We start from the raw sequence: 27264 nt of genomic DNA on the forward strand, positions 1-27264 counted from the left end.
ACAATAAACAACATTAACTCCTAAAAAAATTGTGGTTCTTAACCTCCTTCCTCAAGCCACTGTTATCCACAGAACTAGATTTCTCCACTAAGAAACCTTAACATTTCAGAAAATGGGCAACGCAACAGTTAGGCAGTCTGAAAACTAGCTTGAATGCGGACTGCAATGTTTTGTGCAGTGATAGTGGAGCATGAAAGTTAGGGACACAGGATAGTTCTGTTTTTGGAGGGATAGTCAGGCTAGTAACTTGAAGGAAAAACAAGAAATATTGCAGCACCTTAAAGACTAACAGAATTATTATAGTGTAAGCGAACTCCCATCACGCACGTATTCAAATCAGAAATCTCTGCCTGAGAAACTTCAGGTCATGGAATCTAATACAGTGGTACCTCGGGTTACATATGCTTCGGATTACATACGCTTCAGGTTACAGACTTTGCTAACCCAGAAATAGTACCTCAGGTTAAGAACTTTGCTTCAGGATGAGAACAGAAATCACGTGGCAGCGGTGCGGCAGCAGTGGGAGGCCCCATTAGCTAAAGTGGTGCTTCAGGTTAAGAACAGTTTCAGAGGTACTACTGTATAAAACACTAAAACCAGCCAGCAGAATTGCACAACAGCAACCATTTAATACTCTATATTTTACAGGTAAGGGACACTGAGGCTGAGAGATAAATGATCATCACAAGTCCAGCTGTGGCACAGAATTATTATTTTGTAGTAGTGGTTGTTGTTGTCAATCTACCGAGAGTCAGATACCCTTACTGATCTACTGTATCGCCTACAGATCCCGATTTATCACCCCTGCTCTTACTCATTCAATCCCACATCTCCCTCTGGGAGCCTCACAATTCTGCAGCGCAAACCCTCACCAAAGCTGGCATGGGAACTGCTTCTTACCCGCCCCCATCCATCTTCACCCTCCCAAATTCTGTGAAGGGTCAGCTGCTGAGCTAATGTGCAGGGTCCCTGAGTCCACTCCTCAGCTCTGAGCCTGGTTGGAGGTGGGAGGGAGGGGCAGGCAGAGATGCTGTGGGCACGAACCTGTCTCAGGAAAGACCAAGACACAAAGGGAAGAGGATAACATTTATTAACAAACGGGGGGTGGAGGGAATATTACACACAAAGAAAGGAAGATGGCAATGTTTTCCGGAAGAGCAGCACTGTCCACAACGCAGAAACAATCTCCACCCCGGGTGGCGTTGAAGCAGGACCCTCCGCCATCAGATGAGGTCTCGGAGGATGTCGTCTTCCATGATGCTGGGGGCAGGAACCTGCTGCAAACCTGGCTGGGAGACTGGCCCCCGGGGACCAGCGTTCATCAGCATTTGACCTGGGAGGGGGAGATACAGCAGGGAAGGCCATTATAGACAAGAAGAAAGGTGGAAGCAGATTATCTAGACCTGTTTCAGCCTGGTTTTGCCACCGAGAAAAGCTTTGGTTGCCTTGACTTGAGAGGAAGGAGGGGAGCATAACTCTTGCCGATTCTTTCTGATCAACTATGGGGTATCTTCGCGGGTGGCGCTGTGGGTTAAACCACAGAGCCTAGGACTTGCCGATCAGAAGGTTGGTGGTTTGAATCCCCGCAACGGGGTGAGCTCCCGTTGCTCAGTCCCTGCTCCTGCCCACCTAGCAGTTCAAAAGCATGTCAAAGTGCAAGTAGATAAATAGGTACCGCTCCGGCGGGAAGGTAAATGGCGTTTCCGTGCGCTGCTCTGGTTCGCCAGAAGCGGCTTGGTCATGCTGGCCACATGACCCGGAAGCTGTACGCCGGCTCCCTCGGCCAGTAAAGCGAGATGAGCGCCGCAACCCCAGAGTCGGTCACGACTGGACCTAATGGTCAGGGGTCCTTTTTATCTTCCAGAACTGGCTCTGTAAGTTGGGGGGGGGCACTGCTTCTGCTCGCGGGAGCAGACTTCATCCCATGGCAACTGTGTTGTGGAGTTCTGCAAAGATCAGCTCCTTATCCCATAAGAAGCCGCTGAGTGCCAACATCGGGGAAGTTGGGGTGAGGTGTCATCAAGATGCTGATGATCTCCCTGTTTCTTCCCTGCCACTCTCTGGGCCAAAAACAAAGACCCTCCCCCCCAGCTCTTAGATACAGCTGCTTCCGGAGTGGCAAAGGCATCTGGCTGTTTGGTTCTAGGCAGATTTCGCGCATCCTACCTGGCAGCGCCGCCCGCGGTCCCATCTGCCCTGGCCACGCTTGCCCTGGAGCTTGGTGCATGAGGGTCTGTCCAGCGAGCTGGAGCTGCTGCTGTCCAGGAGGCTGATGCCCCAGAGCTGTTCCCATGGGCTGGTGGGGCAACATTCCTGGAGAACCTTGCTGGAGGTGGTGGAGGGGCTGCTGGGATTGAGGAACTCCCGCCTGGGGCTGTGCAGGAGGGAAGGTAGAGAAGATCAGAGGGCAAGAGATGATTCATTCACAGTGGGAAGAGGAGACGAGTCTTCAAACAGGTACACCTTCTGAGCAACACTGCAGAGCAGACAGTGCAAAGCGATTGCTCCTTTCCGTCTCGCCCTCAGCATCCCACCTTCCGAATGCAACTACTTCCATCTTTAGAAGTCTCCATCCCTCCCTCTCTCAAATATTGCTGCCGCCACCTTTCTCCTAGGTACCAGGGTCTGCCCTGAGTGGCTAACACAAGGCACAAGGCTATCTCTCCACATATGAGAGGCCGTGGGGCTATTTTCTCCCTCTACCAGAAGGCGATTCCATTCCCTTCACCCACCTGGCCAGCACTTCAGGTGTACTGCAGTGTGTACCTGCTCAGTATAGGCTTTGGACCCTGGTTCCTCTAAAACAGGGGAGGGGGCCAACTCCCAAGAGACTGCAATCTACTGACAGAATTAAAAACTGGCAGTGATCTACACCCTTTTTGGGGGTTCAGGTCAAAGTTGTTGAGCTTTTAAGGAGGAGGATAGCCCCATTTTTTAGGGGTTCAGGTCACAGCTTGTGGGAGAAAGGGGATCAGCCACTTGCCAACAGATCGCTGGGGAAACAAACCAACAGCCTCACTGAGTAAACTCTGTCTTCCCAGACCGTGCAACAATGGAGGGTAGGGTGAGTTGGCGGGGCAGGATTCTATTTTACCAACGCTAAGGAAAGGGACCCAGCGATCGACCGCAATCTACCAAAACCTCCCGGGGATCTACCAGTAGATCACGATCGACCTGTTGGACATTCCTGCTCTAAAAGAAGCAGGGGTGGGGTGGGACTTCGGTGAAGGATTGAATATACATCTAGGTTAAGAGGAAAAGCTTTGTGGCCGATGGCCCTGGAGATTATACAAAAGCTCTCCGTTTCTTCTGCCAGTGAAGGCAGAACAGAACCGGACAGGGAGATGGCGGTGGACTGACCTCTACTGGAGAGGAGTATAGCAGTTTACTTAGCCCTGCTTTGGATATTCCTATGGAGGAGTCACCCTCTCCAGCAGGCTTCCTCCACTGAGAGAGAACGGTTGGTTAGAATACGGTGCTGATAACACCAAGGTTGCAGGTTCGATCCCCATATGGGACAGCTGTCTATTCTTGCATTGCAGGGGGTTGGACTACATGATCCTCAGGGTCCCTTCCGACTCTATGATTCTATGTCCAAGAGAATCACGGTGGACCCTCCTATTGGCAGAGCTAAATGGGGGAATCTTGTCATTCCCAAAACAGCTCTTGCACGGTTCCAGATCAATCCAGATCCTTCGTGAAATTGCCTTGAAACAGCTCAAACGCTGTTATGCAGAAGATTGAACCGACTCATTCTCTTGCACCAAAATCACAGGACTTGAACTGAGCAGGGCTGGGCTATTGTTGTCGTCATCATCATCATCATCATCATCATTTATTAAATTTGAAGGCTGCCCTTCATCCATAGATATCAGAGAAATTCACAACATAAAATGAATATATATATATATATATATATATATATATATATATATATATATACACACACAAATTACATAATAAAAATAAGAACACAAGCAAACCAATAATCCCCTCTCCCACAACACATTCATTACTATTATTATTATTATTAAATTTGTATACCGCCCTGCACCTGCCTGTCTCGGGAGTCCACAAGATAAAAACATAAAAATACATAATAAAAACAAAAACAAGAGCAACCCAATAACACATTTTAAAAGGGCATTGGATGTCAATCAGCCAAAGGCCTGGCTAAAGAGGAACATTTTCGCCTGGCGCTAATGACCACTTTGAAAGTTCTATGGTTCTAAGTAAATGAATGGGGTTTTTTTTTTAAAGCAGGATGCCATGGGAGAGAGGAGGGAGATCGCCCTTACCGGCTGCTGGCTCAGGAGGAGGCTGCGGAGCTGAGGATTGGCTCCAGGGTTCTGGGGTCTAAGCATGGCGCCTGCTTGTGTGGCCTGGGGCCCGGCCTGGGGGGGGCCTTGTGCCTGCGGAGGCTGGTTGGTGGCTGGAGCTGCTGGCTGAGGCTGCTGCACTCGGAGCTGCAACTGGGGGGGGGGGGGGCGGGAAAAGAAGGAAACATGGTCAAGCTTGCCATTCTGGCTTCCCAGGGGTGGAGAATCCCCTTTCGGCGCTTGAGGTGAAACAGGCCGTACTGCCTTGCCCTGCCCTGCTGTTCCCACCCAGTGAAGTGGTGCTGCTGGCGTCACCCCAGCTCAGGGTTAGGTTGGGCCTGCACCCTCCATATACAATCTAACAGTGCCTGGCGAATGAGAGACACGTGAAAGGGCAATGCAGAGATTGACCCACAAGATGGGCTGCCACCCAAACCCTTTTGCCGAAATGGAGGGGGTTAGCTAATAAAGCACCATCCGGGACCAACAGCAGCACGTGTCTCTGTGAGTGATTCAGTTGATAGGTACAAAGATCGGCAGCCACCCAGAGCAGGTACGCATATTATTTGCAATGCTTCCGCAGCGGCCAGATTGCAAAAGGGTATTATAGGTAAAGGTAAAGGACCCCTAGGGACGCGGGTGGCGCTGTGGGTTAAACCAGAGCCTAGGACTTGCCGATCAGAAGGTTGGCGGTTTGAATCCCCGCAATAGGGTGAGCTCCCGTTGCTCGGTCCCAGCTCCTGCCAACCTAGCAGTTCAAAAGCACGTCAAAGTGCAAGTAGATAAATAGGTACCGCTCTGGCGGGAAGGTAAACGGCGTTTCCGTGCACTGCTCTGGTTCGCCAGAAGCAGATTAGTCATGCTGGCCACATGACCCGGAAGCTGTATGCCGGTTCCCTCGGCCAATAGAGCAAGATGAGCGCCGCAACCCCAGAGTGGGTCACGACTGGACCTAATGGTCAGGGGTCCCTTTACCTTTACCTTTAAGGGACCCCTGGATGGTTAAGTCCAGTCAAAGGCAACTATGGAGTTGCGGCGCTTATCTCACTTTCAGGCCGAGGGAGTTGGTGTTTGTCCATAGACAGCTTTCCGGGTCTTGTGGCCAGCAGGACTAAACCACTTCTGGCACAACGGAACATCATGACGGAAACCAGAGCTCACGGAAACGCCGTTTACCTTCCCGCCAGAGCGGTACCTTTTCATCTACTTGCACTGGCGTGCTTTTGAACTGCTATGTTGGCAGGAGCTGGGACAGAGCAACGGGAGCTCACCCCGTTGTGGGGATTCGAACTGCCATCCTCCCAATTGGCAGGCCCAAGAGGCTCCGTGGTTTAGACCACAGAGGTTTGCCTGAAGGGAAGACAGGCTGTTGTGAGAAAGCGGGGTTTTTCTCTGGCAAAAAAGTACTCATGGGTAAAAGAACTGTCTTATTACCTCACGCTTAGCCTGCTTCTGCCAGCCTGAGACAGCAAGAGAAAAACAAGTGGCAGAGATAAAATTTAGGCCTGTTGGTGTTGCTAGAGTACTGGGTTTTCTAACTGAAGTGCCACATCAGTTAGTAGTAATAGTAATAGTAATTTATTATTTGTACCCCGCCCATCTGGCTGAGTTTCCCCAGCCACTCTGGGCAGCTTCCAACAAAGATTAAAAATACATTAAAATGTCACACATTAAAAACCTCCCTGAACAGGGCTGCCTTCAGATGTCTTCTAAACGTCAGGTAGTTGTTTATTTCCTTGACATCTGATGGGAGGGCGTTCCACAGGGCAGGCGCCACTACAAGAAGGCCCTCTGCCTGGTTCCCTGTAACCTCACTTCTCGCAGGGAGGGAACCCCCCAGAAGGCCCTCGGCGCTGGACCTCAGTGTCCGGGCTGAATGATGGGGGTGGAGACGCTCCTTCAGGTATACCGGGCTGCGGCTGTTTAGGGCTTTAAAGGCCAACACCAACACTTTGAATTGTGCTCGGAAACGTTAGGATATTAGGCAGCCAGGTTAATCCCCAGAGGTATCCCCCTTACCCTATACATCTCCCTTTGGGTTTTAGGACTCAGCCCCATGGGGTCAGTGAGGGTGAGCTGCATGAAAGACTGGGGCTCCGAGGGCGGCATGAGCCCCCCACCCCAAGACACTTTTGCAAAGTGACTCACCAGACCCTGCTGCCGTTGCTGCTCTTCCATAATTCCCACCTGAGGCATGCCAGGGCTCACCTGCTGCCCACCCATCTGCAATAAAAAAGGGGGGCATTACGCAGGGAGGTGGCCAATGAGAAAGGAGCGCAGGCAGTGCGATGCCAAGGTTGTCAACGGATAGCCTCCCCCCATTGCTCCTCATTACGGCTGCTTCCCACCCTCGCCGGGCAAACAACTAGAGCAAACTCTCTTTTGCCTTTTTTCCTCCCTTTAAGATTTTTTATTAAGATTATCCCATAATACAGTAAAATCCCAACTGCAGAAGATACAAATCGAATAAGTAAAAACAGAAAAGTAAGGGAGAATAGAAATAAAGAAAAGAAAGAGAGGGGGAAAGAAGAAGAAGAAAACATTAACAAAAGAACGGTTTTCCATCTGCTGGTTACATAAAAACCCCCAGAAAATATGATTACTTAAAACTTTTGATCCATACAAACATCCACTTTCTGTTAAACAATATTTCTTTTAAGCCAAGGTGTCGCATAACCATTCATTTCTTTTTCCTACGAAAAGTCCAAGATAGGTTCCCTAATTGTATTATTATTATTATTATTATTATTATTATTATTGATAAATGTTAACAATTCCCCCCCCCCTTTTTAACTTCCCACCACCATTGCTCCATATTGAATAACACTACATTCTTCCATTCATGTCTCTTCTACACACTCTCTCTCTTCCTTTCTCATCCCCCTTCTTACCTGCTGCTGGACCCCCTGTGTCACCGGCAAAGCACCAGGCTGCTTTGCCAGGAATGGCTGTGCGCCGGCCGTGGATCCCAGGGGCTGGGACCCCCCCATTTGCTGCAAAGAGAGGAAGAGACAGGAGAACAATGAGCACTTGAGGAGGGGGGTGGGACACGCGATGGGAATGAAGAGACCGGGAGATTCCAAAGCCAGGAGAGAAAACCATCTGAGTTGGCCAGGCACCACCTAAGCCAAAATAAAGAAATAAAATAATAGCCTGTATCTTTCTGTCACTAAAGGCTTATGGAAATCGAGGCAGGCGTTTGAGCAAATGCCTGTGAAGAGGCATGAATCTCCACCTGTGCACAAGGAAGTACGCGGTTCGCTAGCAAACATAAAAGCCATGCAACAAATAGTTGGAGTGAGGCTAGAAACTCCAGTTGATGTGCCCACAAGTTATTTCCATGGCCAAATAGCTTAATGTTGGAGGGTCTTCTCCCCAGGCTTACAGGTCAGAGGCAGATGTGGAAACATGACTAGAAATGGCCTGTGACGTTGGGGCTTTTTGGGGGGGGGGCTGTGGCACCCAACTTCAGCTGGGAGACAGTGCACGATGCGATGCGGTTAGAGAGAGTCATAGAGATTTCAACATGTGACGAGCCAATGTGCCTTTGGGTGGGGGAAAAGAGAGAGACAAGGAGATGGAGGCTGTAATACAAACTCCTTTAAAGTCCATTTGAACTTGTGGACTTTTTGCACAAAAGAGAACATGAATTTGTAATATCAGGATTTGAAGATCGAAAAAATACTGGTTTACAGACGATAGAATGGTTGGATCTTAATGAGTGAATACTATAGCCGGGGGAAGTACTTTTATCTTTCTTTATCTTTCTCTAAGCTTTTCTCTTTTTCTTCTCTCGCTTAGGGCTGGGTGATATTTCATCCAAAACCAGTCTGAAATCCAAACCATGATATCGGTTTGATAGTTTTTGACCTGGCAATATATTGCGAATTATTATGTGTGCATGTGCTTTGCAAAAATCACAATGTGGGGAAAACCATGAAGCCAGCCAACGCCTCTGCATAGCTCCATCCTTATTTCAGACATAGTGCTATATCAGTATATCGCAATGGTTAGCTGGTGATATACTGTATTGCAATGTTGAAAACCGGCAATCACCCAGCCCTACTGTCTCTGTACAGTCATACCTCGTGTCACGTCCACTTCATGTTTGTCTTTTCGCGTTATGTCCCACAGCAACCTGGAAGTACCGGAACGGGTTACTTCCGGGTTTTGCCGCTTGTGCAGAAGCGCTAAATCGCACTTCGCACATGCACAGAAGCGCCAAATCGCGCCGCGTGCCTGCGCAGACACAGCGCTTTGAGTTTTGGGGATTTCACATTACGGGCGGGCCTCCGGAATGGATCCCGTCCGTAACACGAGGTATCACTGCATCTCTTTAGGTTATTCTTTTCTTTTCTCCTTTCTGCCCTTGTTCTTTCTTTATATTAAGCAGCTGTTTTATTTCTGTGTATTATAAAAAAGATACTTTTGCAGTGGGTATGCATTTCTGTATACCTTTGAACTAACTATTAAAAAGCACATTTGAAGCATGTTTTTCCTCTCAAAGAATTCTGGGCCTTGCGGTTTCCTCACATCGCTACAGTTTCACAGAAACACTTCTGAAACAACAGCCGCACCCAGAATTCTCTGAGGAGAAAAATGCACTCTGAACGTATTGTGCGTACGCAGCCGAAGAGAACAGAGCTGTGCCTTCAGGGGAAACAGCTGCCCGCACCTTTTGCTGCTGGACTTGCTTGTGGTTCGTGATGACCTGCCGAATGCCGTTGACAAAGCCACTCTGGTCGTAGGGGATGAGGCCCATGAAGATCTTCTTCTTGGAGGAGTAGAGCAGCATCAGCACCCGCACCTCGCAGGGCGTCGTGTGAGGGAAGTGGACGCAGCCCGCCTGCTCATGTGACGACGAGAAGGATGCATCTGCTAAAGCAGGGGTGGCTAACCTGCGGCCCTCTGGGCGCAGCTGAGGCACCAACTCCCAGCAGCCCCCTGGGCCAGCAAGGCCAATCGTCGGGGTGATGGGAGATGGAGCTCAGCAACGCCTGCTGGGAAGCCGCAGGTTAGCCACCCCTGTGCTACAGAATCCGGCCCACAGAGAAAATTACCTGCCCCCCCCCCCATCTCCTCCTCTCCACCCCCATCGTTCAGCCTGGACGCTGAAATCCAGCTCCCAGGGTCTTCTGGTGGCTCCCTCACTGCAAGAAGTGAAGTTACAGGGAACCAGGGAGAGGGCCTTCTCGGTGGTGGCGCCCACCCTGTGGAATGGCCTCCTGTCAGATGTCAAGGAAATAAGTAACCATGCAACCTTTAGAAGGCGTCTGAACGCAGCCACGTATAGGGATGTTTTTAACATTTAATGTTTTGTTATGTTTTAAATATGCTGGAAGTTGCCCAGAGTGGCTGGGGCAACCCAGTCAGATGGGCAGGGTACAAATAGTAAAATTATTATTATAATTATAATTATTATTATTGCTGCCTGATTCAGAAGATGATGGTTCCGTCCCCATAACCAAGAAGCTCCGTCTATAAATGGGAGGTTCTGCCCTCTATGGCCAAGGTTTGTCTGTTGCAAGACTGTGTCCCCCATGGGAAGAAATTGAATTCCCAAGGGAAGCCACCCTCCGGGTGAAAAACCCACCTCCTACCATCAGGGATGTTCAAAACTGAACAGCCACTCTGGCAAGAAAGTAGTGTGGTGGGGCAACTGGGAATCAATCCTGCATTTGCCTTGTGTTCTGCGTATCCTCAACCCCAAGGGTCATCTACTCCAACCCCCTGCCATGGAGGAATCCTGCCCGCAGCTGTCCCTGGGTGGGCTCGTACCGCCAACCTTCTGGTTAACAGCCAGACGCACCGATCGGTCGGTCGGTTTGCAGAGAGATATGGGAGGCTTGTATAATCATGTTGACTGGCCTGACATGCCCAACCCACCCTGAGGAGATGCCACCCGAATCACCTGAGTTACGCCCCCCCCATCCCCTGTAGTGCCTTACAAATCCGTTGCCCATTATGCGGTAGAGGCCCTTGAGTGATTCCAGGTCCTTGTTGGTGAAGTGGAATTGCACCATGCGCGAGTTGCGGAAGAGGTGGCCCAGAGTCGTCTGCAGGGGAAAAGGAAAAGCACAGTTAGGAGCCTGAGCTTGCGCACGGCAAACCAAACGTTTTTTGGTGAGCCCATCTGCTATCTATAACTCCGCTTTGACAACCCACCTGCATCCCATCGCCTGACACCACTGCATCGCAGGATAACTGGCAGGTGGGCTGCAAGTCTCTTGCACGGTGCTTCCTAAGCACCCGGCAGCCAGCTGGTTGCTGGGTGTCTGGGAACTGCAGTGCAAGATGTCGCCATCTCCGCTCAGCCAAGCTGATAAAGCCTCATTTTCCTCCGGCCGAGCCTTCGGAATCGCCTCCGAAGAATAATTAACGACCTGAGCCTTTGAGGAGGCCTCAGGCACGTTCCCATTAAGCAGAGTTTCCAGCAGCATGCGGAAGTGATGAGATTTATGGCTACATTGCAAAGAGTTTTATTTCTAAGCTACGCAGACAGAAAAGAAGAAGAAGAGTTTGGATTTGATATCCCGCTTTATCACTACCCGAAGGAGTCTCAAAGCGGCTAACCTTCTCCTTTCCCTTCCTCCCCCACAACAAACACTCTGTGAGGTGAGTGGGGCTGAGAGACTTCAAAGAAGTGTGACTAGCCCAAGGTCACCCAGCAGCTGCATGTGGAGGAGCAGAGACACGAACCCGGTTCACCAGATTACGAGTCTACCGCTCCTAACCACTACACCACACTGTCTCTCAAAAAATACATCCTCTCTCTATGAAAGCAGAGAGCAACTGAAATAAAGGAACAAAGGAAAAGGAAACCAGTATGTCACATCCGTCTCCCATCTCCGTGAGACTTCCAACAGCCTGGAAGGTTGTTGTAATGTAATGTAATGTAATGTAATGTAAACAGAGTCCTGTGATTCCAAGCAGCTGCACAGTGGCACAAAACAGAAACTAACACAAGAGACCTGGGACTCCCCAAGCAAGTGGGCTGGACTGGCTGTTTTCTGCAGGGATTGGCTGCACAAGGGAGTTTCAAACTCAGTCGTGCAGCCAATCGAGCGCCGTACCTGATGCAGCATAGGTGCAACTTATGTTGCTCTTGTTTGATCTCTCAGTAGCTTAAAGATATCGCTGACCAAATTGAACAAACAAAAATGATACGTTAAAAACACAGATGCTGTTCAGGAGCGGCCATTAGGAGATTGGGGGCGTGACGTCATCAATGTGCTCATGGTGCCAAGCTCTCTGTCTCTCTCTGTGTGTGATTTGAATCAGGAGAGGAGGCTGTAACTGTCTTAAACTGGTGCTTGGATGCACTGGTGGGCTGGATGAGGGCCTTTCTCTTGCACAAATGAATAGTAGGGAGTAACTGTGTTTGAAAAAGAAAAGGTTTTGACCTGCTTTTTACTCCTTTGCCTAGTCCTCGGACCTTAGTTGGCACAAAAGAGTATTTGAGAAAGAGTATTCTTGCAGGGTATTGCTGCTTTTATTCTTAAAAAGTCTTCTTCTCCAACCACGACTGACACCTTTTACACACACCAAACGCAACCAGCTTTCTACCATCCAACCAACCCACACCCAACACTAACACTGACCACTCTATATAAAGGTAAAGGTAAAGGGGCCCCTGACCATTAGGTCCAGTTGTGGCCGACTCTGGGGTTGCGGTGCTCATCTCGCTTTATTGGCCGAGGGAGCCGGCGTACAGCTTCCAGGTCACGTGGCCAGCATGACTAAGCTGCTTCTGGCAAACCAGAGCAGCGCACGGAAACGCCATTTACCTTCCCGTCAGAGCGGTACCTATTGATCTACTTGCACTTCGACGTGCTTTCGAACTGCTAGGTTGGCAGGAGCAGGGACTGAGCAACGGGAGCTCACCCCGTCGCGGGGATTCGAACCGCCGACCTTCTGATTGGCAAGTCCTAGGCTCTGTGGTTTAGACCACAGAGCCACCTGCGTCCCCGACCACTCTATATATACAGGTACAATTTGGTGAAAGGTTGCTTGAGTCATTGTAGGCCGCTGACTCATGCTGACTTAGTTCTTTTAGCATCAAAGAAACAGCGGCCAATTTTTAGCCGTGACAGGGAGGGATGTGCAACTGTGTGTTGAAACCAGCATCCTGTACAATGGCAAGGTTTAGTAGTTGCACTGGCTATTTATTTATTTTTTGCCTGTGACCTCTACCACCTCTGGCATGCGGCCTCTGAAAGGCTGCACAGAAAGCAATGTGGCCCTTGAGCTGGAAAAAGCCCTCCACCCCTGGGTTATAGCCTAACACTATGACAGGCTCCGCCTACAACCACCTGGATCTCGCCTCTTACCAGAAGCTGCTGGGGGATCAGCTGCATGATGAGCTTTTGGGGCCACTGTTCCGCCTTCCTGGAATGGAGCAAAACACAGGCAAGTTAGCAGCATGCCCACCCCCACAGCAACGCCACATTGTATTAACCTGGTGTACTATTTGCCCCTTAAAATAAGGCTATGCGCAGCCGCAAAATATCTAACAGAGGACTCCTCTGCTCAGCGCCTGAGGGCCCCAGTCCTGCCACTCAAAACCTGGCTCAGGGCGGGGCCTGATGGGCTCTATAAAGGACTGCTGCCGCTGCTGCTGCCGCTGGGCAGAGAGGGCTCTGTTTTGTTTTTGTTTAAATTGCTGTTATTTTTTACCTATGTCATTTTAAACTGTGATATTAATGCTGTATTCCTAGTTTTAGATTTATGTGGAAATTGTTTCCCATTTGGTTGTGTATTTTTTTAATGTGGTTTATTTATTGTTTATGACTGTTGTAATTATGTAAATCTTGTTATGCTGTAAGCCCCCTTGAGCATTGTTTTTTTAACTGTGGAAAAGTGGCAAAGAAATAAAAAATGATGATGATGATAAGCAATTAGCAATGATCAAAATCCAACGAGGAAACACGCCGATGGGAGATACCACACATCCACATAGCCACCAAATTCAGCTTAAAACTCCTGGGGACGGGGGTGGTTGGGGGTGGAGATCTTTACAACATGTTGAACATCAGCCAGGGGAAAAACTCACTGGGATTCCCTAAGGAGGCCACTCGGCAGCTGCAACCACTGAGAAGGCCCCGCTCCAAGCACCCTGATGGGATCTACCGTATTTTTCCGTGTATAAAACTAGGTTTCCCCCCCTAAAAAATAATGTCCAAAATTTGGGGGCCTTATACACGGGGCCCATCTCACCCCATTTTCTTAAATCAGAGTTCCCCAAAACAGGGGGCAACTTATACATGAGGGTGTCTTATAGACGGAAAAATTCGGTAATTTCTCAAAAAAAGGAAAGGGGCCTTATCCGGCGGCTGAGCCTGATAGCGTTAGTGGCGAACTTGTGGAACCTCCAGATTTTTAAAAAAGACTCCATCTCCCATCAGTCCCAGACAGCATGGCCAAATAGTCAGGGATGGTGGGATCTGGAGACATCTTGCCACCCCTGGTTTAGAGGCTCTCCACCTCGGGTTACGGCAAATGTATCCTTCCCCCATTAATTGTCACAAACCAGGGAGGCTGCTATTCTTTTGGAATTTAAAGACAGCTGCACCCGTTCTTGCCCCCAGATCCTTCCCAGGCACCCTTAAAAAGCAAACAAGAGCATGGCTGAGGTGGGATCAGAAGCTCCTTGCCCACTTTCATTGCTGGCATGCTTTTCTGAAAACCTACCTAACTCTGAACCGCGCCCCCATGTCCATTCCTCCAGTATCTTAAGTCTGTCTTTATTCCAACGTGGCTGCCTCACCACAAACAACGCCTCTCAAACTTAGCATTTGGAAAAGCCCTGCTAAGGTAAAGTAAAGGGACCCCTGACCATTAGGTCCAGTCGTGGCCGACTCTGGGGTTGCGGCGCTCATCTCGCTTTATTGGGCGAGGGAGCCAGCGTACAGCTTCCGGGTCATGTGGCCAGCATGACTAAGCTGCTTCTGGCGAACCAGAGCAGCACACGGAAACGCTGTTTACCTTCCTGCTGGAGTGGTACCTATTTATCTACTTGCACTTTGGCGTGCTTTCGAACTGCTAGGTTGGCAGGAGCTGGGACTGAGCAATGGGAGCTCACCCCGTCGTGGGGATTCGAACCGCTGACCTTCTGATCGGCAAGCCCTGGGCTCTGTGGTTTAACCCACAGCGCTAGATCGGTCCAAATGGCTCATCTGGTCTCCTCACAGCAGCCAAAAGAAGGGCAGAGCGTTTGACCGCAGATCAAGAGGCCCCTGGTTCAAATCCTGACGCCTTTGAGAGGCAGTGCGGAGCAGTGGTTAGAGTGCTGACCTAGGGCCTGGGAGATCCTTAGAGAAGAAGATGGGATACAAATGCAACCACTTGATCCATCAGATAATTAAACAATATGCCTATGGGAAACCCCGCAAGCAGCCCCTGATCACAGCTGAGTTCTCCCTACTTCCGGTGCCCAGAAACTCGGTGCCTCTGACAGTGGAGGCAGAATATCGCTATATTTTGCCCCGTAGCCATTGACCACCGCATTCTCCCCCTCCTTTGGTGACCCGCAGACAGGCACTCACAGGTTCTCTCCTTGATTGACGTACACCTGGCAGGGCAGGGAACGAGTCAGCTTGGTGTTGGAATCCACTGAAGCCGGCTTGGGCTTCTGGGGGAAGAGGGATGGGGCAGACTGTCAAAACATGCCAGGCAAAACCGGTTCTGTGCTCTCGGCTCACCCTTCCCCCCACGCCACGAGTCAGCTCTCACCTCCTGCCACTCCAACACGCCGCTCCACGCTATCACCTTGTTCGTGACCGACTGCTGTGTGGCCCCGATTTGTGGCTGCGCTGGCTGAGCCACGTTCATGCTGTTGGGAGGGACGCCACTAGGCTGTGGGGTGGGGAGAGAAGAGAGAGACATAATGTTTGGGAGCCCAGGCTGTGTTTTATCAGGGTCTGGAGCCCAACGCTCTTGAGACCAGGCCCTGAGGCCGTTGATTTCCAGAGGGCTTTCTCACATGTCTGTAAACTTTTGTTCTCTTTTTATAATGATCTTTTATTTTATTTCCATTCGTTACTCAACGATTATACAGTCGTACCCTGGATCCCGAACGCCTTGCGAATCGAATGTTTTGGCTCCCAAATGCCACAAACCTGGAAGTGGGTGTTCCGGTTTGCGAACGTTCTTTGGAACCTGAACGTCTTGACGCTGCTTCCACAGCTTCTGATTGGCTGCAGGAGCTTCCTGCAGCCAATCAGAAGTCACGCCTTGGTTACTGAATGTTCTGGAAGTCAAATGGACTTTCGGAACAGATTCCATTTGACTTCTGAGATACTACGGTACTCTAACAAAACAAGTGACTTCCTGCTCACCCAACATTGATGTCTATAACCCAAATTACATACAATTGCGTCTTAAGGTTCCACCTTATTTCATTTCATCCCTCTTTATCATGTTCCTTAATATGGGTTTCTGCTGTTTTCTAACACTTCAACCCTCGCTATGATCTTCGAATGTGGACTAGAAAGGGTTTCCAGTCTTCTTTAAAAGATTCTAAACTCGTATCTTTTATCAACGTCATCCATTTTGCCATCTCTGTGTATTCCAAGATTTTCATCAAACATTCTTCCTTTGAGGATGTTCTCTTCTCCTGCCATTTGTGAGCACACAGAATTTGTGGTGTAGTCACAGACATAAATACTGCCGAGGCATCCTTTGGGATTTCGCTGTCTAGTATCCCCAGCTGGAAGGATCCTGGCCTCTTGGGAAAGTCACTTTAAGATTGTCCTTAATTTCATTATATATGCCTTCCTGTAAGTCCGCCGCGTATGACAGAACGACCCCTCACAGTCCTTACATTTCCAACACTTGTTTGATACATTTCTGTGCATTTGAGGTAGCTTCTTTGGAGTTAAATAGCATCTGTATATCAGCTTGTAAGTAAATATCTGTTCTCAATGAAGTTTTATTATTAATTATTATTATTATTATTATTATTATTATTATTATTTATTTTTATTCTTTTTATTCTTATTCTTATTAATATACTGGCCCATACCCAGAGGTCTCAGGGCGGTTCACAGAATAAAATCAAAATGTAAAACCACAAAATACATAATCAGAATAAAAACGACAACCCAATAACCCCCCCTTTGGACCCCCTCCCTCTTTTGTCTCAGCTTCAATATTTCATACCTGTTTTTGTGATTTTGTTTTATTCTTGAGTTTGCATTTTAATTAAGAATCATTAAAGAAAAGAAATTGGATCTCTTGGCATTATGTCCTGTGCAGAGGCAAGTGTGGGGAGGTGGAATAAAGCAACAGCAAAATGAACCAGTTGCTTGCAGCCGGTTTGAGAGCCAAGAGGAGAATTTGGCACACTCCTTTTCCAAAGCATTCCCTGCAAACTGAGTGTTCTGATAGTGTTTCGGCCGTCACCCTTTGCGCAAAGCATACATCTCACAACCGCTTCTCAAAGGACAAGGCGGCCTCCCCCCCCCCCCCAAAGATACACACACTTCTCCCCTCCACATGCATCTCACGCAAAGACCTCCGGGGGCCTACCGTACATACCATGGCTGAGGGCCCAGCCGGTGGCGGGGCCTGTACTGGTTGTGGGACCAGGAGGCCGGAGCCTGTGGTTACCGTGGAGACCAGACTGGCCTGCGAAGAAGCCGGGAGCTTGGGAGGCAGGGCTGGTACAGAGCCTGCGGGGAGGGTCTGTGCGGGAGCTTGGCTGAAGGCAGGCTGCATGGGGTTCAAGGAGGCAACTATGGAAGAGACAGAAGGAAATACGGTCACGGGACCAGCCACCATGAACCCCAACATCAGGACATTTCCTCTCCCTACCCCAATCGCCCTTGCAAGCTGACACCTCTGCCCCTAACTACAGTGGTACCTCGGGTTAAGTACCGTATTTTTTGCTCTATAAGACTCACTTTTTCCCTCCTAAAAAGTAAGGGGAAATGTGTGTGCGTCTTATGGAGCGTATGCAGGCTGCGCAGCTATCCCAGAAGCCAGGACAGCAAGAGGGATTGCTGCTTTCACTGCGCAGCGATCCCTCTTGCTGTTCTGGCTTCTGAGATTCAGAATATTTTTTTTCTTGTTTTCCTCCTCCAAAAACTAGGTGTGTCTTGTGGTCTGGTGCGTCTTATAGAGCGAAAAATACAGTACTTAATTCGTTCCGGAGGTCCGTTCTTAACCTGAAACTGTTCTTAACCTGAAGCACCACTTTAGCTAATGGGGCCTCCTGCTGCTGCCATGCCGCCAGAGCACGATTTCTGTTCTCATCCTGAAGCAAAGTTCTTAACCTGAAGCACTATTTCTGGGTTAGTGGAGTCTGTAACCTGAAGTGCATGTAACCTGAAGTGTATGTAACCTGAGGTACCACTGTATTCCACCACGAAAAATTCCACTGCCTCACCCCTCTTTAGCCTGGAGCCTCCTTCCCTCCCCAACAAACCCCAATCCTGGGGGAAGAGACGAGGGACTCACAGCGGTTGCTCAAGCTGGCTTTCTGGTTCTTGGCTGCCTCCACGGCAGACTGAGCTGCAGCCTGGGCCGCAGTGAGCGTAGCCGATGGCGTCACCTAAAAAGAAGAGATGGGCAAGGTTGGAGAAGGATGAGCTTTCAGGAGGCGGCATCCCACCACCGCCACCTACCAGGGCAAAGGATGTACCTGGTATGGCTGAGAAACTGCCGGCAGGGCCTGAGGTGGGGTGGGAGGGAGCTGGGGTGGAACCGTGGGGAGCTGGGGCTGGGGCACGGCTTGCTTGGCCTGCAGCGTGTTGGCGGCTGCTCCTCCGCCTACTGCAAATGGAAAAGACAGGGGAGATATTAGTCATCAGCAGGAAGTGCGCAACAGACACTTCTCTCCCCCCCACCCCCATACAGCAGGATGTGTGCATTGACTCAACCCTCCTGCTGCCGGTAACAGAAGAGGGACTAACATTCCCCCGCCCCATTTTCTTTTTTTGAATTCCTTTTTTAAAAAAAGTTTTTATTTATACTTTCCAAATTAATACATTTCATTAGTTTTACAATCAATTTAACATTTCAAAATTTGACTTCCTCACCCCTCTTTCTGCAATTCCTTCAATTTATTTTTTAATATCTTCTGCATATCCAAATTCCTTTAGCTTGCTCATTTAATTATCTACTGTAGATATATACTCTTATGAAACTGCAGGTTACTACAATAATCCCGCTAATGTTTTCATCTGTTTACAATTTATCTGTAAGTATTCAATAAACCATTTCCATTTTTCAAAATAAAATGTTGGTTATCTTGATTTCTCATTCTTCCAGTAAGTTTCGCCATTTCTGCATATTCCATAATTTTTTGTATCCATTCTTCCTTTACTGGGACCCCTGCTTCTTCCACTTTTGGGCAAGTAGCAATCTTGCTGCTGTAGTAGCATACATAAATAAATTTCTATACAATTTAGGTAGATCTGTCCCTATAATTCCCTGCTCCATTTTCTACTGTTAAAATTATCTTGATCTTCGTTTAGCCCAACTTCTCTAGTCCAAGTGCTGCTCAACACCCCGAGTGCAGGGGATGTTTGAGTCCTCTGTTCCTTCTGATAGGGACAGAGCTAACACACACGCCCCAGGCCTGTGTATGGATCAGAACACAGTTATCTTTCAGGTTTCCCGCTTCTCCAAATGTTGCAATGCAGTTCTCGGCTCAAGAAACGTACCAAAATGCATACTAGAATGGCTGTTGTAGGGTAAAATATGTTCAAAAGCTGCATTTAAATATGTGCTTTGGTGTCCATTAGACCGTTTGTGGCCGATCACTGCAGAAATGAGTAAGAACAGAGTTCTGAATTGACAGGTGTGAAACCAGCACAGGCTGGAAGGAGACTGATCTGTCCTCCTTGAGCAGACTAGCGGAAAGGCAAAAAATATCAGTAAACAGAAGGTTTACCAAGCTTGGGTCTTCCGGTTGTTTTTGGACTAAAACTCCCATCATCCCTAGCTAGCAGATAGTCAGGGATGATGGGAACTGTAGTCCATAAACAGTTCTCTGTTGTAGAGCACAGTCCTAGAGCCTGATGCACGGCTATCACCCTGCAGTAAACACACGCCCAAGACCCTTTCTTGACTCAAAGGGTGTGTGTGATGCTTCTTAGAGCCTGCCCACAGCTTGTTCCCAGGCCAGATCTTACCTGGAAGAGCCATGCCGCGTATGAGGATCATATGCCGGGGGTCCTGGCTGTAGTCCTTGAGCTGGCCCTCCATCATGCCCCCCGTCACGGCCTTTTCAAAGAGAATGCGCAGTGCAGGGAGCTTCCGGGGGGAGATAATGGAAAAGTGGATCCCACGCTGCGGAACAGAGACGGAGCAGGTGAGCAGAGGAAGCATCAATTCCCACATTCCCATGTTGAAAGGAGACCCCTAAAAGCTCCCCAAATCCCCTGAACTGTCTAACTCCGACTGGCATGTGGGAAGGAATCCTGGTAGGTGATCAGAGGAGGGAACATGGTGCCCCACCTTTCATTTCAATTTCACGTCATGTTTAATTTGTATGCCGCCTTTCTACGTTGCTACACGCAAGGCGGTTTACAAGCTGAAGAAGCAACAGAATAGACAGCGAAGATCATCACACGCCTCATAACAAATCTGATCCAACACACACAAAAAAGCCACAATAAAAGCATAATTTTAAAATAAACAACTTAGATCAAATAAAGCAATATCCAATAATCCATTAGCGTTCAACAGCAAACGGTAAAACTGAATATCGGCAAATAACAATGAAATGGTTTACACTTAACAGTTACGACAAAGACTAAACTATAATAAAAAAAAGCAACAATGCATAAAATACCACAAAAGCTTACAAAGCTACAAGTAACACAAAATGTACAAAACCACATAAAATGATCAAATTGAGAAACAAGGACGCATGACTTATAAAATTATTATTTTTTAAATATCCCTGAACTAAGCCTATCTTAGACAGAACTAATCCTATCTTAGACAGAAGTGCCTGGCGTGCTCTGGTCCATGGGGTCACGAAGAGTCGGACACAACTAAACGACTAAACAACAACAAGCCTATCTTGGTTTGGTTGTGAGGATGAACTGGGGAAGAGGAAGAACAATAAACACCACCTTGATCTCCTTAGAAGAAAAGGTGTATAAAAATGTAATAATGAATGAATGAATCTGGAGAAACGAGGAGTCTAGTTTCAACCAAGCTTCTTCTACTCACATCACCAATCTTCTGCACCAAATTCTCTGTTGTGTAGCCAGAGTATGTGGTACTCTCCACAGCTGGAAGCAGGTAGGGCGGGGAGTTGCAGATTAGGATGCAGACTTTATGTGTGGGACCTCTGTTTGAGGGGAGAACATGGGGAGTGGGGGGAGAAACAGGTGAGTCTTGGGGACCAAAAGGTCCAAGCGTGCAGTGCTTTGATACAGTTAGGTTTTCAAAAGCAATGTAGCGTTCTGATGGCACTACTAAGATGCTCAAAGAACCCATGGGGGAATAAAGTGAGAAGGGATTGTGAGGAGGTGCACATCAGCCCATCTGCAATGTCCTGCTGACCTGAGCCTCGAGCATCCCACCTGGAGATTCCCCAATCCTAGCTTTCAGAAAAGCAATTGCTTTTCCTTCAGCTTTCAGGGATGAAACTGCCTTCAACTCTGCTTCAATATTTGCAACTAAAGCAAGTACAGTCGTAGCTTGGAAGTCGAACAGAATCGGTACCGGGAGTCTGTTCAACTTCCAAAACGTTTGGAAACCAAAGCGTGGCTTCTGATTGGCTGCAGGAGCTCCATCGGATGTTCGGCTTCCGAAAGAACATTCGAAAACCGGAACACTCACTTCCAGGCTTCGATCATTCGGGAGCCAATTTGTTCGGGAGCCAAGGAGTTTGAGATGGAAGGTATCACTGTATTTGAATGTATCTCCTGTGCTCTCTCCAAAAATAACGATTAGGTTAATTCAAAATACGGAATATATCGTTCTGTAGTTAATTTCCACTTGTAGTTTTTTATACTGAAGTTTAGAAGATGCTTTGTTCAGTTAACTTGTTCTAAAATGTGGGATTTCCATTGCATTTTTGTAGTCAACTTTCATGTCTAATATTTATTCTGATGTTTAAGAGGATGCCCTACTTAATGCTGGTGTTTGTAATACAGGTACTTTTATAGCATTGTTTGTATTTGATCTTTATTGAGGATGTTAAGATATATTGTAAACTGCTTATATTTCACCCCTAAAATGTAAGCAATTTGTAAATCATCTAAAAACAACAGCTGGTATAGCTGCCCCAGGAACTCTGAGCCACTTGGGGAGATGGGAAGCACATAATTTAAAAAACAAACAAACAAGGGCATGAAAAAGCTTCCATAGTTGGCACAGAAGCTCAAGCGCCACCCCCACCCATGAGACCTTTCATTTCTAGGTATCTTATGACTTTCCAAAGGAAATCACAAATGGTTCTGAAAAACACCATGACAAGAAACACAACCCAGTAGAGTCATACCTTGGTAGTCAAACGCCTTAGATGTCGAAGAAATCAGCTCCTGAACGTCGCAAACTCGGAAGTGAGTGTTCCGGTTTGCGAACGTTTTTTGGAAGCCGAATGTCCGGAGCGGCTTCTGATTGGCTGCAGGAAACTCCTGCAGCCAATCGGAAGCTGCACCTTGGTTTTTGAACCATTTTGGGAGTCGAGCAGACTCCTGGAACGGTTTAAATTTGAGAACCAAAGTACGACTGTAGTGATCAAGGTATGCTCTTGGCTTACTGCTTGGGATCTGTTTGGAGTTCAGATGTCATAACAAGCTGGACTAACATTTGTATCCCAGCAGCAGGAGGAAGGGAGTAGCAGAGCAAGAACATTACAGTACAGTGCACCAGCACACTGCTCAATCACAGAAGTAGTTTGTTTTCAATATGGCATGCAACCTGGACCGATGTTTTTGCCCTTTTTCTGCAAAACAACTCCAGATCTAGGGAAACCACAAAGCAAAGCGAAAAGGTTTCACAATTTTAAACATCTAATGTTCTGTAAGTATTAAACACAGATGCACACCCATTGTATCCTTCCTGCCCTCCCTTCACACAAAAATCCACTTACATTTGCTCTCTCATCTTTTTGAAGTCATCAAAGAGCTGCAGAGCGGTGCTGAGCCCTTCTGAGATGAGACTGCAGCTCTCGCCGCCACCACCCACAAATCTGAAATTAGGGAAACCAAAATGATAAAGAGGACCAGTGCAGGGAACCAAAGGTCTCCTTCTCAAACCCCAGAGCCCAGGAATACACACAAATGCTAAATACCATCAAGCTTTTGGTCCAGCTAATCCAATATTCCAGTCTTCCTCAACCTGACCCTGATCACTTCCAAATGTTTTGAAGTACAACTCCCATTATCCCCAACCTTTTGTATCGCTTGCTAGGGCTGAGGAGTTGTAGCTCAAAACATCTGGTGGGCACCAGCTTGGAGAAGGCTGGTCTACTCCAGTTGGCAGTGGATCTCCCAAGGTTTTATGCAGAGATTCTTTCCCAGGTCTACCACCCAAATCCTTTAAATTGATTAACTTGAAAGAGCTAATAAAATATTTGTGAAGTCATGGAGTCAAGATTCAGATATAGGACTTCATATGTTTCCCAGGAAACTTGGAAGACCTTGGATACCAATCCTAGAAAACCCAGAAGCTTTTCCTTCCATTCCATCATCCAGAAATGGATGACCCATCCCTCTCCCAACCAGGCCATTCTCTTCATAGATGAACCTAGGCCTCAGCATGCTACACAAGCAGAGGAGAAAGATAATTGTGAGGCAGGCCATGGACCCAAACTAAGGGCAACTGAACATTATTCCCCCATAACATTTGCTGTGCTGTTTTGCTGAGACGTATTTCCTGGTTGCAAAAAGTCACAAGACATCAGATTCCTCTTCAGTACTAAGCCCTTACACACGAAAATGCAACCCTTGTGTAGCACAATGCAGCCAATAAAAGAACATAATGTACGGTCCCAGACTCACTGAATGCTATCGAGCCATGTGACAAACTCGAAAGCGCTGCTAGTTGGTGCATGGCACTGCACATACGACTCAGGGGCGCAGTCCACCGTATTGAACACCACCAGGCTGTATTGGGTACCACCATACTGTAGACGAGGATGGGAGGCAGAAGCTGGTTAGATAGGGTAGCTCTGGGCCAAATGAATTTTCAGTACCCTGACTATCATAAGCAAGGACATTGGTCTTCTGCTTGGCTGTGTCGCTAATCAGGAGCTTTGGCTTCCATTAAAGTAACCAACATGTGCCCTCTAGGTGATATGGAGGGTACAGCTCCCATCATCCCCCGCCAGTTTGGCCAATGGTCAGGGGTGATGGGATTTGTAGTCTATTAAATCCGGAGGGCACCATGTTGACTATCCCCCAGTGCCTTGATCAATCTTCATGAGAAGAGAATCTGCCCGTTCTCATTATTAAAAAGGACATTTTAAATAATGACAACATTATCAAAAATTGTATGATTAGAGATTTGGGCAGCCAGGGAAAGAGACTCCATTGCTTGTTACAGCTCCTGTCACCTCCCCATGACAAAAAGCAATAGGCTGATGACTGAATGTGGATCAACACACAGGCTGCAGGAATCTACATGCAAGAATTCTGGCATTTGAAAATTAACTTTTACAAAGTTGCAGAAGTGTGTGTCTGTGCCATTGAGGTGTGTGCACAAATTTGTGTGGTTGTTTGTATGGAAGAAATTGTTATTAGTTACATCTCACATTTTTAATTTTAACCCCCAAATATATATATTTTTGAAAACAGGAAAAACTAAACTAATACTAGCTCACTGGCAAATCTCAGGCAGCTCACTGGCTGCATGTGGATGATTCTTCACAAGTTTGAAAATCATTGCTGTGTTCATGTGCTATCCACTTACCCTTTGACATGCACAGCTTAATGACTTAGTCAATTACTTGCTCCTCCCCTCCCCCCAATATCCCTTTTCCTTTGACATTGTGTGTTTGTGAGCTTTAGGGTTGGAACTATCATTCAATCTTTTCAGTTGAAGAGTAGGTTAAAAATGCTTTAAGTAAGTAAGCAAGCAAGCAACCAGGTAAGCAAGTAAGCAGCTAGGTATACTCAAAGAAAGGTGATCTTCAGAGCCCACAAAATTCCTTGAATTCATTAACAAATTCAAAAGTGCATCCACACACTTACGTCTCCACCAAAGTCTGTTTCAGCAGGGGGACCACCGTTAAAGTACCTGGCAATAAAAGAGAAGATTTGACAAAAATGCAGAAGGGCTGGCTCACATTAGAGAAACTGGAATGCACTTGAGGATGTGAAATCACAGGATTATTTTTTCTATTATCACTATTCCCAATTTAGTCACTTGACATGCTCTACTTGCCTGGTTACTGGGGCAAACATAAATAAAATTATTTATGATAGTTTAATTCTGCAAATGTGTTTTTCTTTTAATTTAGATTCCTCTCCATGCCCCAAAATTATGTCATTTGGGATCAGGAAAGTTAACAAATCTTTCTACTTACAGTTGTTTCTTCAGCTGATGAAAAACCCTGTTTGGACTATATTTTAATCCTGCACTCCCTTGTTCCAATGCCTCTTACTAAGCATCAAATCTCATCAATTTCAGTGAAGCTCATTTCCAAATAGGATGCAAAGTGAGTGATTGCAGTCCTTCCCGTGAAAGGAGCATTCCCCCAACAGTTCCTTCCCTATGAGGGTCTCCCAAGAGCCTCTCCTTTCTTGCAACAAAGCTACTACTGCAGTTGCATCCTGGGGCCATGCAAAACACTCACTCAATGGCAGGAAGAAGGTAATGCTTGCGCAAGGACTCGAAGTAGGGCCCGAGATTGGCAGTGCCCTCGATGACGAAAACCACATCAGCAACCATCCCCATGGGCTGAGCAGGCATGTCCAGGGTTGGCACCACCATCTCCTCCAGCTACCCGTGGTGAGGTAATGTGGCAAAAACATTAATAACAGAGGCAAGATTGAAATCAACGGCTATTTAACATTTATTCCATAGCAAAGGCACACATGCTGTATAAAACACAGAACCTTGTGGTCTCTTTAAGGGGTCACTGTCTTTTCATTAAATAAGCAGGGCAGAAGAGGAGAAGGAGGGAAATGAGAAATGGGTAAAAGAGAGAGAAGCAAGTCAAATGGAAGTGGATCTGAAGGTAACGTAGGGTCAGGCAGGTGGGTAGTAGATGCAAAAGACCTGCTCAATCACAGCAAAATTCTAGTCCAAGGGTGGGGAAATTCCAGCACATGTGTCAGATGCAACCTAAGGGCCTCTCCTTAACCCCAACCCCAGCCCTTCATCGCCTTTCCCCCTTTCCTGGGCTGTAATCCAAATAAGGTGGTGAAGGCAAAGGTAAAGGGACCCCTGACCATTAGGTCCAGTCGTGACAGACTCTGGGGTTGCGGCGCTCATCTTGCTTTATTGGCCGAGGGAGCCAGCGTACAGCTTCTGGGTCATGTGGCCAGCATGACTAAGCTGCTTCTGGTGAACCAGAGTAGCACACGGAAACGCCATTTACCTTCCCGCCGGAGCGGTACCTATTTATCTACTTGCACTTTGACGTGCTTTCGAACTAGGTTGGCAGGAGCAGGGACCGAGCAACGGGAGCTCACCCCGTCGCGGGGATTCAAACCGCCGACCTTCTGATTGGCAAGTCCTAGGCTCTGTGGTTTAACCCACAGCGCCACCCGCGTTCCTGGGCTGTAATCCAAATAAGGTGGTGAAGAGAGAAGACAATTACAGAGAGGGAAAGTGACAGCTCAGCAGTAACAAAGGAGCTTGTCATGTGGTGAGAAAGGGATTCTAGTCCAACATCCCACTTCCCACACTGGCTGGCTGGCTACTTCCCATGAGTCTACAAGCCTCTGACAGCAGAAATATATATTTTAGGACCCACCCTATTCTTCTAGCTTGCTTTTAAACTGATTTCAGCATTGCCTTTTTATATTGCTGTAACCTCACGGCGCTAGGCAGATGAGAAACCTAATAACAACCCCACCCCAAACCGGTTTTCAGAAACAGCCTTCGTTTAGGGGGTGGGGCAGCAGCAGCCACGTAGCTGTCATGCTTAGCACCAGTTGACAGTTCCCCTTTTGAAAAACAACATTAAGCCATCTATTTCTGTTTAAATAAAACTGCACTAGCGTAACCTTTCTCCCTCTTCCATCTTGTTTCAGCGAGTTCCTTAAATGTAATAACACTGCACTGGGCAAAACAAAGGCTCCTCGCTTGCCGGCCGTGAATCTGCAGCCCAGAAGTTTCTGCTGCTTGGCTTTGAGTTCTGGGGTGGGAGGGAGGAGGACACCCCCCCATTTTCTCCCCATCGTGCAACATATATATATTTGGAAATAATTTTTATTTGATTTTACAAATATAAAGCTATAACAATATCAAATACATATCCATATTTAGAGATTTCCCTGAATCTCCAAGCTTCCCACCGTGCCCTCCATGGGTCCCTTTGTCAACCTTTCCAACTGCATATGATTCCATAATCCATTTTTGTTTATCTCTCCATATTGTCCATGATAATTGCTACTTTACAAGTGTTATGAAAATCCTGCTAATGTTTTCACTTGCTTAGAGTGGTCTCCTGAACAAATTATAAAGGAACATTTTGGCTTTGCTGGAGAAGAGGAGAGTTTGAGGGCGAGGGAGGCACGGTGAAGGGGGGGAGGTGCGCCTACTAAGAAAAGCAGGGAGGGGAATTGTAGCTTCAGCCTCTGTGCTCTCCTCGGACCCCCCCCCAAAAAAAACCCCCACCTGTCCTAAGCAACGGCCCCCCACCTCCAGCCCCACCCCCCTTCCAATTCCCATACCCAACGCAGACATCCGGCTTCTCTTCCTCGCTCTCCCTCTGAACCTCACCGGAAGCGATTTCCTTCTGGTCCGCTCCCCGGCGCGCGCCGAGGACGCAACGCGTAGGCGCCTTCCCCTCCCCTCTGGATTGACA

At 47.8% G+C, this 27264-nt stretch overlaps 1 protein-coding gene across 3 annotated transcripts; it reads right to left on the reverse strand.

The window, feature by feature from the left end:
* Positions 1-1073: 1073 nt before the first annotated feature.
* Positions 1074-27263, reverse strand: MED25 (mediator complex subunit 25). 3 transcript variants are annotated; one of them, XM_080976692.1, is made up of 20 exons: positions 27131-27263; positions 25084-25229; positions 24479-24524; positions 23288-23412; positions 22378-22476; positions 20505-20625; positions 19457-19613; positions 17962-18092; positions 17778-17871; positions 16857-17053; positions 15051-15173; positions 14864-14946; positions 12650-12707; positions 10268-10375; positions 8995-9168; positions 7211-7312; positions 6468-6542; positions 4299-4472; positions 2167-2374; positions 1074-1333 (listed from the first exon to the last, which is right to left on the reverse strand). In XM_080976692.1, exons 2-20 carry the CDS (start codon positions 25218-25220, stop codon positions 1224-1226), a joined length of 2322 nt encoding a protein of 773 aa, XP_080832818.1. In that variant the 5' UTR covers positions 25221-25229; positions 27131-27263; the 3' UTR covers positions 1074-1223. The 3 variants fall into 3 exon arrangements, with proteins under 3 accessions (XP_080832818.1, XP_080832817.1, XP_080832816.1); XM_080976691.1 differs by having other exon boundaries at positions 8995-9165; positions 14864-14949; XM_080976690.1 differs by having other exon boundaries at positions 14864-14949.
* Between the last annotated feature and the right edge of the window lies 1 nt (position 27264).

This window comes from Podarcis pityusensis (assembly GCF_964106645.2).
Source record: "Podarcis pityusensis genome assembly, chromosome: 13".
In the NCBI taxonomy this organism is placed as follows: domain Eukaryota; kingdom Metazoa; phylum Chordata; class Lepidosauria; order Squamata; family Lacertidae; genus Podarcis; species Podarcis pityusensis.